The 12,778-nt window shown below is 48.7% G+C and overlaps 1 protein-coding gene across 1 annotated transcript in view; it reads left to right on the forward strand.

Moving 5' to 3' along the window:
* The window catches only part of LOC111604627 (centrosomal and chromosomal factor), a 34,585-nt gene extending 22,130 nt beyond the window's left edge, over positions 1-12,455 (forward strand). The window contains exons 2-3 of the mRNA XM_023322755.2: positions 8,890-9,651; positions 9,685-12,455. Coding sequence (XP_023178523.2) covers positions 8,890-9,651; positions 9,685-11,640 — 2,718 coding nt within the window. The 3' untranslated portion in view covers positions 11,641-12,455. The remainder of the gene's footprint in view (positions 1-8,889; positions 9,652-9,684) is intronic.
* The last annotated feature ends 323 nt before the right edge of the window (positions 12,456-12,778 follow it).

Genomic DNA, 12,778 nt, shown 5'->3' on the forward strand with positions numbered 1-12,778 from the left:
CAGCGCCAGTGCCGAAGACCGAGCCGTAGTCCGTGCCATCCTGGCGGGCTGGTGGTAGGCTTTATTATGTCAGCCCAACGAGAGGGCGAGAGCGCATTTCACCCAATTTCATTATATTTGCCAACGTTTTTAGCTTTTATACGTCATGGCATATTTCACCACACACACTCGCATAGAATCCACCACCGCACCACCCCAGCCCACTGCTCACGATTCGCTTCGTTTCGGCAAAGGCTCGGAGTCGGGGTGCGTTGTGGGGTTTGGTGTTCGGGTTTGGGTTCGGATACAAAGCCGGTTCGACTTGCTCGCTCGATTCTAGTGCGCAGGATCAACACACACACACACAGACACATGCATACACACACACCCACACACAAAAGTGGGTGGCTGGATGATTGCCTGTGGATGTGTAGGTGGTTTTTGGCTGCCAACCCATTATATTATAAGGAATATAATATTATAATAATGTCAGGCATAAAGTACGAGAGCAAGAGACGCAGAGGACAGGCAGGATGCGGCGAGCTGTTGGCACAGGCAAGGGGGTCGTGGCAAACCCGTGGGTGTTAGAGCTCTGGCGGCTAACACACACACACACATACACCAACATAGTATATATATAAATATATGTATATATATATATATATATATATATGTGTGTGTGTGTAAGTGTTGTATGTGCGAAATAAGGTTATTTTATAAACAGTTCGGAGTGTTGGGGGTTGTCTATCTCTGTCCTTCTCTCTGCTTTGCACTCGCACTTGCTGGCTGCTCCGAACAGTGTGTGTGCGTGTGTGGGTGTGTGTGGGCAGCTTTTGGTGTAGCGGGAGTCAACTTCGTTGTCATAGTCATGGCTGGGCGCCCTCCTAGTGGGCGGTTATGGTTAAAGCGACAGTAGTTGTTTTTGTTTTTGCTTTTGTTGCTGTGCTTTACTTTATTGAATGCGGATCGGAGCGGGGGACATGCGGCACAGTACCGTTAAAGCAATGGCGATGATACGGCGCTTTAAGGAACAGAAAGATTGAAAGCTTGTATGAGAAAGGTTCGAAGCTTTTGATGAGGATCGAGGTAGATTGATTCGGTGTAAACCGTAATGAACTGGAAAAAATAAAATGTAAACTTTTCTGATATTACATTGGTATATGCTAATGTATAAGTAAATATTGTTAGAGTTGATCAAGAGAGTAGACAATTAAGTAATTTCTTAGAGAATTCCAATTGTATGACTGATCACTTCGTTATCTTTATACAATGCAATTATTTAAAGCTCACCAAATGTGGTTAAAATAAAACATGTATGTATGCATAGCCATATAATAAGATCGCTTTGATTCGACAGACATTCAAATGTAAAAGTCGAGCGGGATCTGTAGAGTAAACAACATTAAGTTAGATTTGCTCATTCAAAAAGACGTCAATTTACGCGCGCTGCTCCTCAATAATAACCCACCACAGAGGCAACCTTTGGCAAATCAGCAAACATGCGAGGCCAGCATTCGTTCATATATACATGCGCTCATACAAATAAATAACATGCACGTATACACACATATACATATACAGATATGTATGTGTATATATACGTATGCATGATTGCGAATGCCAATGCGAGTACTCGAGCTCAGCAGCGATGCGAGCGAGGAGCAGAACATTCACAGCAAAGCACCCTCCAATAAAAGTCTGACCAACCGTTTTTGCCATTCTAAGCGAAATGCACTAGAAAACGGTGTTTGCTGCTGCTGCTACTGCTACTGGGCGCTTCTTCTTCTTATTGCGCTTTAAAGTGTTTTCGAAACCCAAAAGCAGCAACAACGACAATTTGAAACAAAAATCGGAACGCAACACTGCCAAGTCAGTCGCACAGGCAGTCGCCGTTGCTGTTGTCGTTGTCGTTGTCGTTGTCGTTGCCGCCATCATTTATTTTTCGTCGTTGTCGTTGTTGTTGCCTCTTTTTCTGCTACGTACTACAAAATTAAACTCGAGTCTCGGAACGAACGTTCGTTCGCTCGTTTGAACGGGCAACGTTGCGATATTACGTCCCTCGCTATCAACAGCAACAGCAGCAGTATATACACACGTACACACACACACACACATATACAACAGACTCGAATACAGCGTTGTGTTGTTGTTCCATCATTATTTACCAGCAGCAGCACCGTCGCTGTCGCTGCTTTGTTGTTTTTACCCTCACTCACTCGCATACAGAAACTCGCACACGCACGCATACACGCTCACTCTTCTTCTGCTACTCAGCAGCTCTCCCCGCTCTTCGTTTCGACCCACACTTTATTTTTAACTGTGCGACTGTACTCGCTCGTTCGCTCTCGCTGTATAGCTGTGCATGTATGTGTGTTTGTGTGTATTTTTATATGGCATTCTCTCATTCCACACTGACGCCGAGTCAGCATTGCGCGGCCCGGCTGCGATGTGGAAATTGTGTGTAGAGCGACGTCAACGTTGTTGTTGCTGCCGTTGTTAGCTGACTGGCCGGGCCTGGCTGTATATTTCAGTGTGTACACATACAGACACACACACATACATATTTACAGACATTTTTTCAATAGTATTTGTTGTTGTATTTTTGTGTTTACCAAGCGGGTCGCTGCGAGCGGCTTGGTGAACGTACGCCTTGATAGCTTTGGCTTTGGCTGTTGCTGTTGTTGTTTGTAGCACTGGCACGGCCGCGTTTCATAGCCGCTGTGCAATTTGCGCAGTGTACGAAAATGACGATGACGATTGTTAACGGCAATTGTCGTTTTTTCTTTCTGTGTGCCGTGCTGTTTTTTTCGGCCAGCCCTGGTTCGCAGCAATTCGCGCACTTGCCGCTGCCCGATGTTGATTCGCATTTGTCTTATCAGCTGCTCGTGATAAGCGACAGCAGCAGCAACAAAAATTGCCGTTAGCTTTTCACGCTCGCACCAATTTGCATGCTGATGTACTGATATGGTGATCATTGCGCTTAGTTGTTCAGTTATCAGGCAGTCAGTCAGGCAGTCAATCATTCAATCAGTCAGTTGGTAAAGCAAATCCTCAGGGCTGGGGCACAGTTAGCTCTGGCAAATTGGCAGGGCAATGACGTAAGGTGTTCTTGGTATTGTTGATAGATAAGCAGGGAAAGGATAGAACATGAAGGTTATCGGGGGAAATACACATAAAATTTATATGCACGTAAGTTGAAGAAGGCTTACGCATTGAAGAGGAATATCGAATATGTACACACAGCCAATACACATACATACATACATATATAAATAAGCATACCCAGTATCTTTCTGAATGATAAAGACATTCCAGAGCAGATACATGTGTACCTAAATTATATGAATAGATCCTTTTCCCCATCAACTCTAATCCGTTTCTTATTAGCTGCCCTCTACAGGTTGATTTCGAATTGATTTGATGCCCCGCTGCCCCTGCCACAAGCGACTCAACTCTCAACTCAACTCTCAGAAAAAGTGTCAGTTGCAGTTTTGATCGATCGGTCGCAGGTAGCGACCGATTGGGAACGAAAGAGCGTTGCTTAGCCCTGAGCCCCGAATCCACAGCGTGGCTAATGCGCTGCATCCTTTGTGAGGATTAGTGCTCGAGCCTAGGTAGCAGGGCTTAGGCACTGGGTCGCAGGATTGTCGAGTGCTCAGCTCATTTTTCAAGAAATGCTCGTATGTCCTTGCCACGAATTCGGTCAAACAGCTGATTCCGATTTCAATTTCCGGCGCGCGTTCCTTTGTTTATACATATGCAAAAAAAAAAAGAAGGAGCAACGTCGGTTCATTGACCAAAAGCCATGACTGGGGCGCCATTCTTATACAGCAGCCACCAACGCGTGCTCGTCTCTGTGTGTGTGTGTGTGTGTGTGACTGGCCACAGCTGACTGTCAAACATATGTACGTGCATGGACATACTGACAGGGTAACCCGCAGTCCGTAACCCGTCCTACGCCCCGTTCATCAGCCGAGCCTTGCAAATTTTCAATGTCACCAATTGCGCGACGCCAACTTCTCTGCTGCTGTCGCTGCTTATAAATCTTCGACACGGCACAGCAAAAAAAGAAACAGCAAAAAGTCCCCCTCGCACACACACACACACACACACACATATATATATATATATATACATATCGAAAAACCAAAACCACCAAAGCGGCCGCATTGAAAATTGCTCTAAATTCGCCAAAAACAGCTGATTTCGCTTTTGTGCGGCGCTTCCTGCAGTGCCAATCGACGACAGCGACGGCGACTCCGCCATCGAGCATCCACATCGGACTCTCTCAGTCGTGTGGCGCACTTCGTGCGGCAACATGAAATGGCCGACGCAAAATATGCGCATATAACAAACTACCCACTGCCCGCAGCCGTTCCACCCGCCTTGCAAGCGTATTAACCTTGCAACAGCCTCACCAACATCATCATCATTATAATCAACAACAACATCAAGACTGACGACGACTGTGACTGTGACTGTGACTGTGACTGTGACTGCGACTGCGACTGCGACTGCGACTGCGACTGCGATTGTTTTCGTATTTAGGCTAGTTTCATTTGAAAACTACAAAAAAGGCGGAAAAAACAAACCCTTTGCTTTCCCACAACGTCATGTGCCGCTATAAGCAAATAACTGCGTACCCAGGCTCCCCGCCTGCCGTTGCTCGCGCATTGTTAGTTGTGGGTGTACAGCCAAGTTTTCACCCAGAGCCGATGCCAACAACCAGCATGGGAAACATCGCCAACAACAACAACAACAGCAGCAACAACAACGAGCAATCGTCGCACATATCAGCGCCGTCATCTTGAACGCTACGCCCTCGCCCAGAGACCAGCCACGAACCATGGAGACCATCTCTGCAGCCCGTCTTCAATTCAATTCATTTTTATTATGATGAGCAGCCGCCATTCGCTGTAGCCGTCGCCGTTGCCGTCGCCGTCGCCAGTTCCAAGTTGAACTCGGGTCTTGGTCTCGAAAAGTTGGAGCTGGTTTTTATTATGTTGCTCCAATGTTGCTGTTGCTGTTGCTGCTGCTTCGTTGTCTTCTTCTTCTTCTTCTTCCTCCTCTTCTTCGTCGCTCTTTTTTATGTTTATAAAGTTTCTTCTTCCTCTTTGTGCTTTGTGTATTTAAATTGCTTGTGAGATCGGCGGCTCAGAGCCGAGAGCTGGCCCGCAGTTTGGCTTTGTCGAAAGCTGAAACTTGGGTTTTTTTTCAGTCGCCGTTGATTTTGTTGTTGTTGTTGTTGAGTTTCGTTTCGTATTTGCTGCTATCGCACGTTGTTTCAACTAAAGAATTCAAAGTGGCCACAAAACACAGCGCCGCAGACAGAGCCAGAGCCAGAGCCAGAGCCAGAGCCAGAGTTGTGAGCCAGGCCCAGACCCCTGAGCAGGCAGGCAATCGAGCCAGCGACCGACTTTATTGCTGAAGTCGACTTTTGAGTTGAGCCAAGCAAGGCCGGCACAGTGGAACCAAACTCTAAACATTTCAGACTTTAAGTCTATTCAAATTTTTGCCTTAGCTCTTGATTTATTATTTTCTTCTTGAATTCTCACAGCTAACTCAATAAACAAAATAAAAATAATTCATTTATTGCCTAACTGATTAGAGATATTTGATCAGAGCTTCGATTGGGCATTATTTATAGACTTAAATTCCTAATTTCATAATTATTTTATTATTATTATTATTATTATTATTATTTACAAAGTAGACTTAAATTCCTAATTATAAATTACTAATTTCATAATTATTTTATTATTATTATTTTATTATTATTATTATTATTATTTACAAAGTATACTTAAATTCCTAATTATAAATTACTAATTTCATAATTATTTAGAAATTTTTTATAATTTTCATTTGTTTTTGCGCCACTGTGCAGCGAAGCGGACGTTGCGAGGTTTCAACTGTTGGCCTGGCTCTGAGACTCTGCGGCTCTCGGCTTGGCTTTGGCTTTCGGGCAAACATTTCGTGTTGCTGCTGTTGCTGTTGTTGTTGTTGTTGACGATGACTGGCTCTCAGGTTGGCTGGTTGGACGGTCGCTGGGTCGGTCGCTTGGTCGTTCATTTGGTTCGTTTGTTCGGTCGCTTGGTTGGCTCATAACCTGAAACTTGAATATTGTGGAATTTGAAGGTAGCGACGGACAGCGACAACGACAACGACAACGACAACGACGACGATGTTGTTGTTGCTGTTGCTGTTGTCGTTGTCGTTGCAGCAGCGGCAGCAGCAGCAGTAACAACTGCACCGCTGCGTGCGAGCTTTCGAGTCAGCTTCAGCCGTCAATTTGGAGCCAGTTGCCGTCTGCTTCTCTGTCTCTGGCCCCGTCTCCGTCTCCGTCTTCACTTACCGCTGCCATCTCCGTCGTCGTCGTCGTCGTCGTCGCTGCCAGCTGAAACGAGTTGCTGGCGAAGCGTAAAAAAGCAACGAACGCTTGACGGGGCTGCCTGACTGGCTTTTGTGAGTGCTGTAGCTGTAGCTGCTTGCAACTGGCTGACGGACCGACTGGCTGACTGGCTGACTGGCTAGCTGACTGATGCTGATGCTGATGCTGATGCTGATGCTGGTGTGGCAATAAAATTCAACTGCCAACAGTCGCAGTTGCAATCTCAGTGAACGCAGCTCAAATCATGTTGCTGCTCTCTTGGCTGCTTCGAAGATGACTTTCGGCCAGCGAAGTTGTTGCTGTTGTTGCTGTTGTTGCTTATAATGATAGCAACACTTTTTAACTCACACCAACTGCGGCAACAACAATTTCTCCGCTCGCTGTTGTAACAACTTTTTTTGAAGGCAAATTAGCGTAGAAAGTTATTTGTGTTTGTTGTCTTTGGGATTTTGATTTCCGTTTGCAAGCTTTGCAGCTGAGCTTTTAATGGGAGAGCAGCTTTCAAGCCCCCACAGCTCGGCTTGCGCACGCGGCGTATGCGCAATGCGCTTGTCTCAGGCATTCCACATACGCCGTGTGGTCAGCGACAATGGCAAACAATGAGCAATGAGCAATGAGCAACGAGCACAGGCAGTGACTCACACACACACACACACACACACACACACACGTACTGTACAGCTGACAAAGAACGAACAACGAATCGATGACAAAGATTATGAGGAACTGCGATCAGCTCGGCCTCAAGATGCGGCACAGTTGACGCAAGCTGCTCGACGCAGTTAGTCATAAGTCTAGACCGGCAGCCCCTATGCCGCAACTACAGCTGCAGACAGCGCGCGAGGGATGAAACGCGACGACGATGATGCGGCTGACGCTGAGCAGCAACCAAATGCAGAGCGAACCAGCTCCCAGACGGCTGACAAACAAGCAGACAGAGCCCAAACGGGGCTGGAAAAAGGGCAAGAAAATGTGAAACACATGCGACGACGACCTCGATGACGATAACAAAATATATATATATATTTATATATATATGAAAAAACAAGAAACTGCAAACGAAAACGAAACGAAACGAAACGAAAACTCACCCCGATGCGTTTGCTTGCGGCTCAGGCTGCGGCTCAGGCTCGCATTCCCCCTCCGAGTGCAGAAATATACGAGCATATGGCAACCCTTATAAGTCTGACAAAGGCCCGTTCATGCCACGAAACGTTCACACATCTGTGCCGTTTGCAACGTTCATGTGCAGCGCGGCTGGCAGAGCTGCTGAACGAGGCCAGGGGAGAGTGCTCAAGCATGCAGATAGGGTGGCAACACTGCCAAAATATAGCAATGCAAGGGCGATTAATGTTCTAGTAGAATTATAGTAGAGATTTATAAATATATATATATCTGTATATATATATATATAGATAAATATTTCAACTGATTCACAGTTGATCGATTGAGCTCAAAACTTTAGTCCGTCTGTCTATAAGCTTTAGGAGCATATCTCTTAGTGATATATATATATTTGTCTATATAGAATACTTCAGCTAGTTCTGAGGCTCTTTGCCAGTTGATCGAGCATCAGTGCTCATCGAAATACTCTTTAGTAATTCCCATTGCATCAAAACTTTGCAACGCAACGCTCGCTAGGCGCTGTGGCATTGTTATTCATTGTGAATTTCCAAAATCATGAAAACGCGGCCCCCAAAAATAGTTTCGAGAAACTCACGCAAAAGGCGGAAGTAATGAACGCTAAGACATTGAAGCCATCAGCCTCAGCGGCTGCCAGTCCCAGACTCAGTCCCACGCTGATGCCTCTGACCCTGCAGCGGTCTCCCTCGCTGTTGCCTTGTTTTATTTTAAGAAGATTTCGAGCAGCAGCACTGATGAGCAATGCCAGCCAGTTAGTGGCGAGGGTGGCTGCCTGGCTGGCTGGCTGGCTGGCTGGCTGACTGTCTCTCCATTTTCATTATGCTGCAGTGTTGGTGGTGCTGGTGGTGGCTGCGATGAGCTCGACTGGGCATGCTGGGTGTGAGTTCTTCTTGTTGTTGCCGTGCGACTTCCATTTTCTTGATAAGTTTTTGTGCCCTTTGTCGTTGTCCTGGGCCCTGGGCACGTAGACAGGCGCCTGACATTGGCTGCGAGGCACAAGCTGGCGCTGGGTGGCTCTGGGTGGCTCACTCATTGGCTGCTACTGCTTTGTGCAGTGGTTCACAATTTATGAGACGGCATTCAGATGCTTGTTATGCGCTGTGCTCTGCGAGCAATGAGCTACATTGGAGTGCAATGCAAGGCTGGATGTAAGCTCCCTCTCCCTCTCCCTCTCTCTCTCTATATATATATATATTGGATATGCATATATATAAATATTGCTGATAGCATGATTGAGTTAGAAAGATGAACTTTCAGTTTTTCAGGCTTTTTCTGTATTACAGGGTATGTTTAAGTCTTGCCTTGTGAGCCTTGCCTATTTTATACAATTTATGACGGCAAACTTTAATCGGGACAATTTTTGATTCTGTTTGCAGGTTAATTCAGCAATGGGTCTTCAAGCAACAGCCGCTACCAAGCGGAAGCATGAGCTGACCTTTGACAGCAAGGATGCAAATACCACGTACACTGGCAACTGTGCCCCGCCCCCGGTGAAGGCCAACAAATGGGCCATCAACAACAACAACTACCTGGAATCGCTCGAGGAGCAGCAGCAGCAGCAAAAGACGCCCACGGAACAGCTCACGGAATCCAACAACAACAACGTGGAGCCCGCGAAGCCAGCGCATAGTATTATTAGCAACGGTGACGAAGTTACTAGCAACAACAACAGCAGCAGCAGCAACATCAAGAGTCCCGCGGAGGTGCCGCTGCCACCCACAGCGAGTGCCGCGATACCCGAGGACAACATCGCCAAGCTCGAGGTGGTTGCCGCAGTGCCCTGCGAGCCTTGGGCAACGGCGGCGTCACCCGTGGCAGCGGCCAACAGCGAGCCCGTCGACTGCATCTCCAAGCTGCAGGCGGTGGCCGTGCCGAGCGATCCCTGGGGCAGCATAGCCACGCGCTCGACGCTAGCCACCACGCTGCTCAGCGCCGACGAGCTGGACGACGACGACGATGACTTTGAAGATGACTACGAGGAGGAGGAGAGTATTATACCCACCTACTGTCCCATTCGCTATCATCCGTTTGCCCAGCAACAGCAGCAGCAGCAGCAGCAGCAACAGCAGCAGCAGCAGCAGCAACAGCAGCAGCAGCAGCAGCAACAGCAGCAGCAGCAGCAACAACATCAGCAACAGGCGGCCGCAGCTGCCGCCGCAGCAGCGCAGCAGCAGCGCAGCTACCCTCCCGGCTATGGCAGTCGGCCCTCCTACTACTCGGAGCCGTTCCCGCAGCAGAATTGCTCGCGTACCGGCAGCCCGCAGCATATGACGCCGCGAGGCTTCGCACCGCCTCAGTGGACAACGACAGGCGCCGCAGCTGGCGCCGGCTCAGCCGGAGCGACAAGCGGTGCCGCGGCCACGCCCAGCTCTGCGCAGCAGCAGCAGCAATTCTATGAGAATGGCGGCGGCGTGGGAGTCGTCTACGCGCAGCAGGCACCACAGCAAACCATACGCTGTGCAGAGAACGGCAAGTCCTATTTGGATCTGGGCTGCAGCAGTGTGGCCACAGCCACGCCAACGAGCGCGCTGCCCAGCAGCAATGGAGTCGCCGCGCCGGCTCCGTTCGTGGCTGGTGGGCTGCCGCTGCCGCTGCACGGCCTGCCGCTGAAGCGCTGCTGCGACGGACGTGGCGGCTGGTGCAGTGCCAATCGCAGCTGCTACAAGGACACGCGCCTGAAGATCCGCAATCTGTCCATGTTCAAGCTCTCACGCTTTCGCCAGGTGTCGGAGCAGTCGCTCTACCGCTCGGTGCTCATCTGCAACACGCTGAAGCGCATCGACCGAGAGATCGAGGCGGAGGCCAAGGAGCTGCATCATGCGGCGCAGCAGCATCATCAGCAGGCAGCAGCCGCAGCAGCTGCTGCCGCCGCGCAGGCAGCTCAATATCATCCGGCCTATCAGCAGCAGCAGCAGCAGCAGCAGCAACAGCAGCAGCAACAGCAACAGCAGCAGCAGCAGCAGCAGCAGCAGCAACAGCAGCAGCAGCAGCAGCAGCAAGTTCCCCCAGCGCCGCTGCATCATCAAGACTACGCGCCTGTGCTGAACTGCGCTCGGCTGGCCAACATGGATCACTATCAGCAGCTGGCGCAGGCGCCTAGCTTTCAGCCGCAAGCGCCGCTTGGCTATCACGAGCGGCTGGAGGCGCCGCCGCCGCCATACAGATCGGCAGCTGCTGCAGCTGCTCCTGGTGGCTTTCCAGTGGCCCAGCCTGGACATGTGGCAGCCGTCTCGGCGACCAGCAATTGTGATACGTCGTGCAGCACCACGCTACATCCCTACGATCACTATCCCTTCCGGGAGTCGCAATCGGGCCGTGCCACGCCCTTCCCCACCTGTCAGACGACAGCGACAGCAGTCGCAGTCGCGGCTGCAGCAGCAGCCGCTGCACCGCCCGCTGCTAATGCGGCGAGCAGTGCTAGCGTCATCCCTGCCATCGTCAGCTCCAGCAGCAGCAGCAGCAACAACAGCAGCAGCAGCGCAGCCGCCCCAGCGACAGCGGGTCCGGCCGCGCCGTGCTCGAGCGCCACCTCCACCAGCAGCAGTAGCAGCAGCAGCCCCAGCAGCGCCGCAACGAGCGCGGTCAGCGCCTGTGACTCAAGCGACTCGGGCTATGCGGACGACGATTCGACGCGCTCCATTAACTGGAGCTCGGTGCTCAGCCTCAGCTCGCAGTCGGCGCTGGATCCGCTCAACAACAACGATCTGTTCAACATACTCCCAGCCGCCGCCACGCCCACAGCGGTGCCCGTTTGCATAGCGAGCAGTGGCTCCACTCTAGCGTTCAGCGGCAGCTTCACCACGGTGCAGGCGAGCGCCAGCCAGAGCAGCAGTCACTCCTCGGCCTCGTCCACAACGGCCACGTTCACTACTCTGTCGACCATCTCCTCCGCGACGCACTCGCTGACATCCTCTTATGTGAGCAGCATCAGCTCGAACGTGTCGGCAGGCGCGAACACGTGGGAATACGGATTCCTGGACATGGAGTTCGGTCTCGGGTCGGAGTTCACCGAGCTGGTGCCCAGCTGCAAGCTCAGCTCCGACGAGCTGTTCAAGAGTGGCTTAAGCGCAACGGTCGTTAGCTCCAACGAGCTGGAACAGCCCGCTCACATTATGGTCGGCAGTTAGTATCAGTTGTAGGTGTTTGATTGCGCCGGAGACATCGGCTGTGGCAGCCGCCGGGCTTAGCGTGCGGGTCACGCCTGTCCAGGTGGCGCCACAGCCCAATTCCAAGCAGTATTCAATATGTGTAATTGTTGTAGCAAAGAAATGAAACAGAAATACTGTTAACGTAATTTCGAATTATGCTCAGGTTGTGAACGTGCATGTTGCCCCGTCCCTCCCCCTAACACTTCCCCCCATCCGACCACCCCCTATAAAAAGCCGCCCAATCCGTTTTTACCTAAAAGCCCAGACAACAAGCAATCGCCGACAGGGGGCGCTAGCAGAGATAATTGCAATTGTATTGAAAATGAGAAAAAAAAACTAAGAGAAGAAAATGGTATGACAAATGAAAACTATTAGCAAATTTTTTTAAGTGTAAATATTGTAAAATGTCAAATGTAATGAAGAGAACAACTTCTAGCATCTAAGTTAAAAGCAAAAACAGAATTATATATACATATATAGTATATATATGATAAATATATCTATATTAGCGCGTATGACATGTAACTTTAGCTTTGTTAGTTGCAATTGTTGCAGTTTTTCGATTTCACACTCACATACACACACTTACACTCACGCAAAAACACATACACACAATAAGAAATTGGAAGAATATCAATTTTGCAGAAAAACAAATCACAGCAAATAATATTTGGTAGACAAAAACTACATAAAAACAACAAGAACATGAAGCAAAATCGAAAAACGTTTACTATATTGTAGCCATAAGTATTATTATTTATATACAAATGCAAACAAAACAAAAAGATAAATGAGAGAACATCTTAAAACAAAGTTTTACAAAAAAAAAAAATATAAAAAATTACAAAAAAATATTTGAAAAACAAACTGAAAAATACAAGCAAATATAAAGAATTTGTTTACAAAAAAAAGTGTATAACTGTGTGGGCTTTCAGTGGAGTTTCGGGTGAATTACAGCTTTTAAAAACTCTTAGATTTGCAAGGCTTTTAAACAGCGAAGTTTTGCATTTAGCGTGATATCAATTGCAATTTGCAATTGCGCCATCTACAGCTAAAATCAGATAATATAAATAAGCGATTTGTCAAGTCTAACTCTAAAAATGTAAGCATCGTTGTC

This window comes from Drosophila hydei, unplaced genomic scaffold (genome assembly GCF_003285905.1).
Source record: "Drosophila hydei strain 15085-1641.00,03,60 unplaced genomic scaffold, DhydRS2 tig00000063-arrow-pilon, whole genome shotgun sequence".
NCBI classification, from domain to species: Eukaryota; Metazoa; Arthropoda; class Insecta; order Diptera; family Drosophilidae; genus Drosophila; species Drosophila hydei.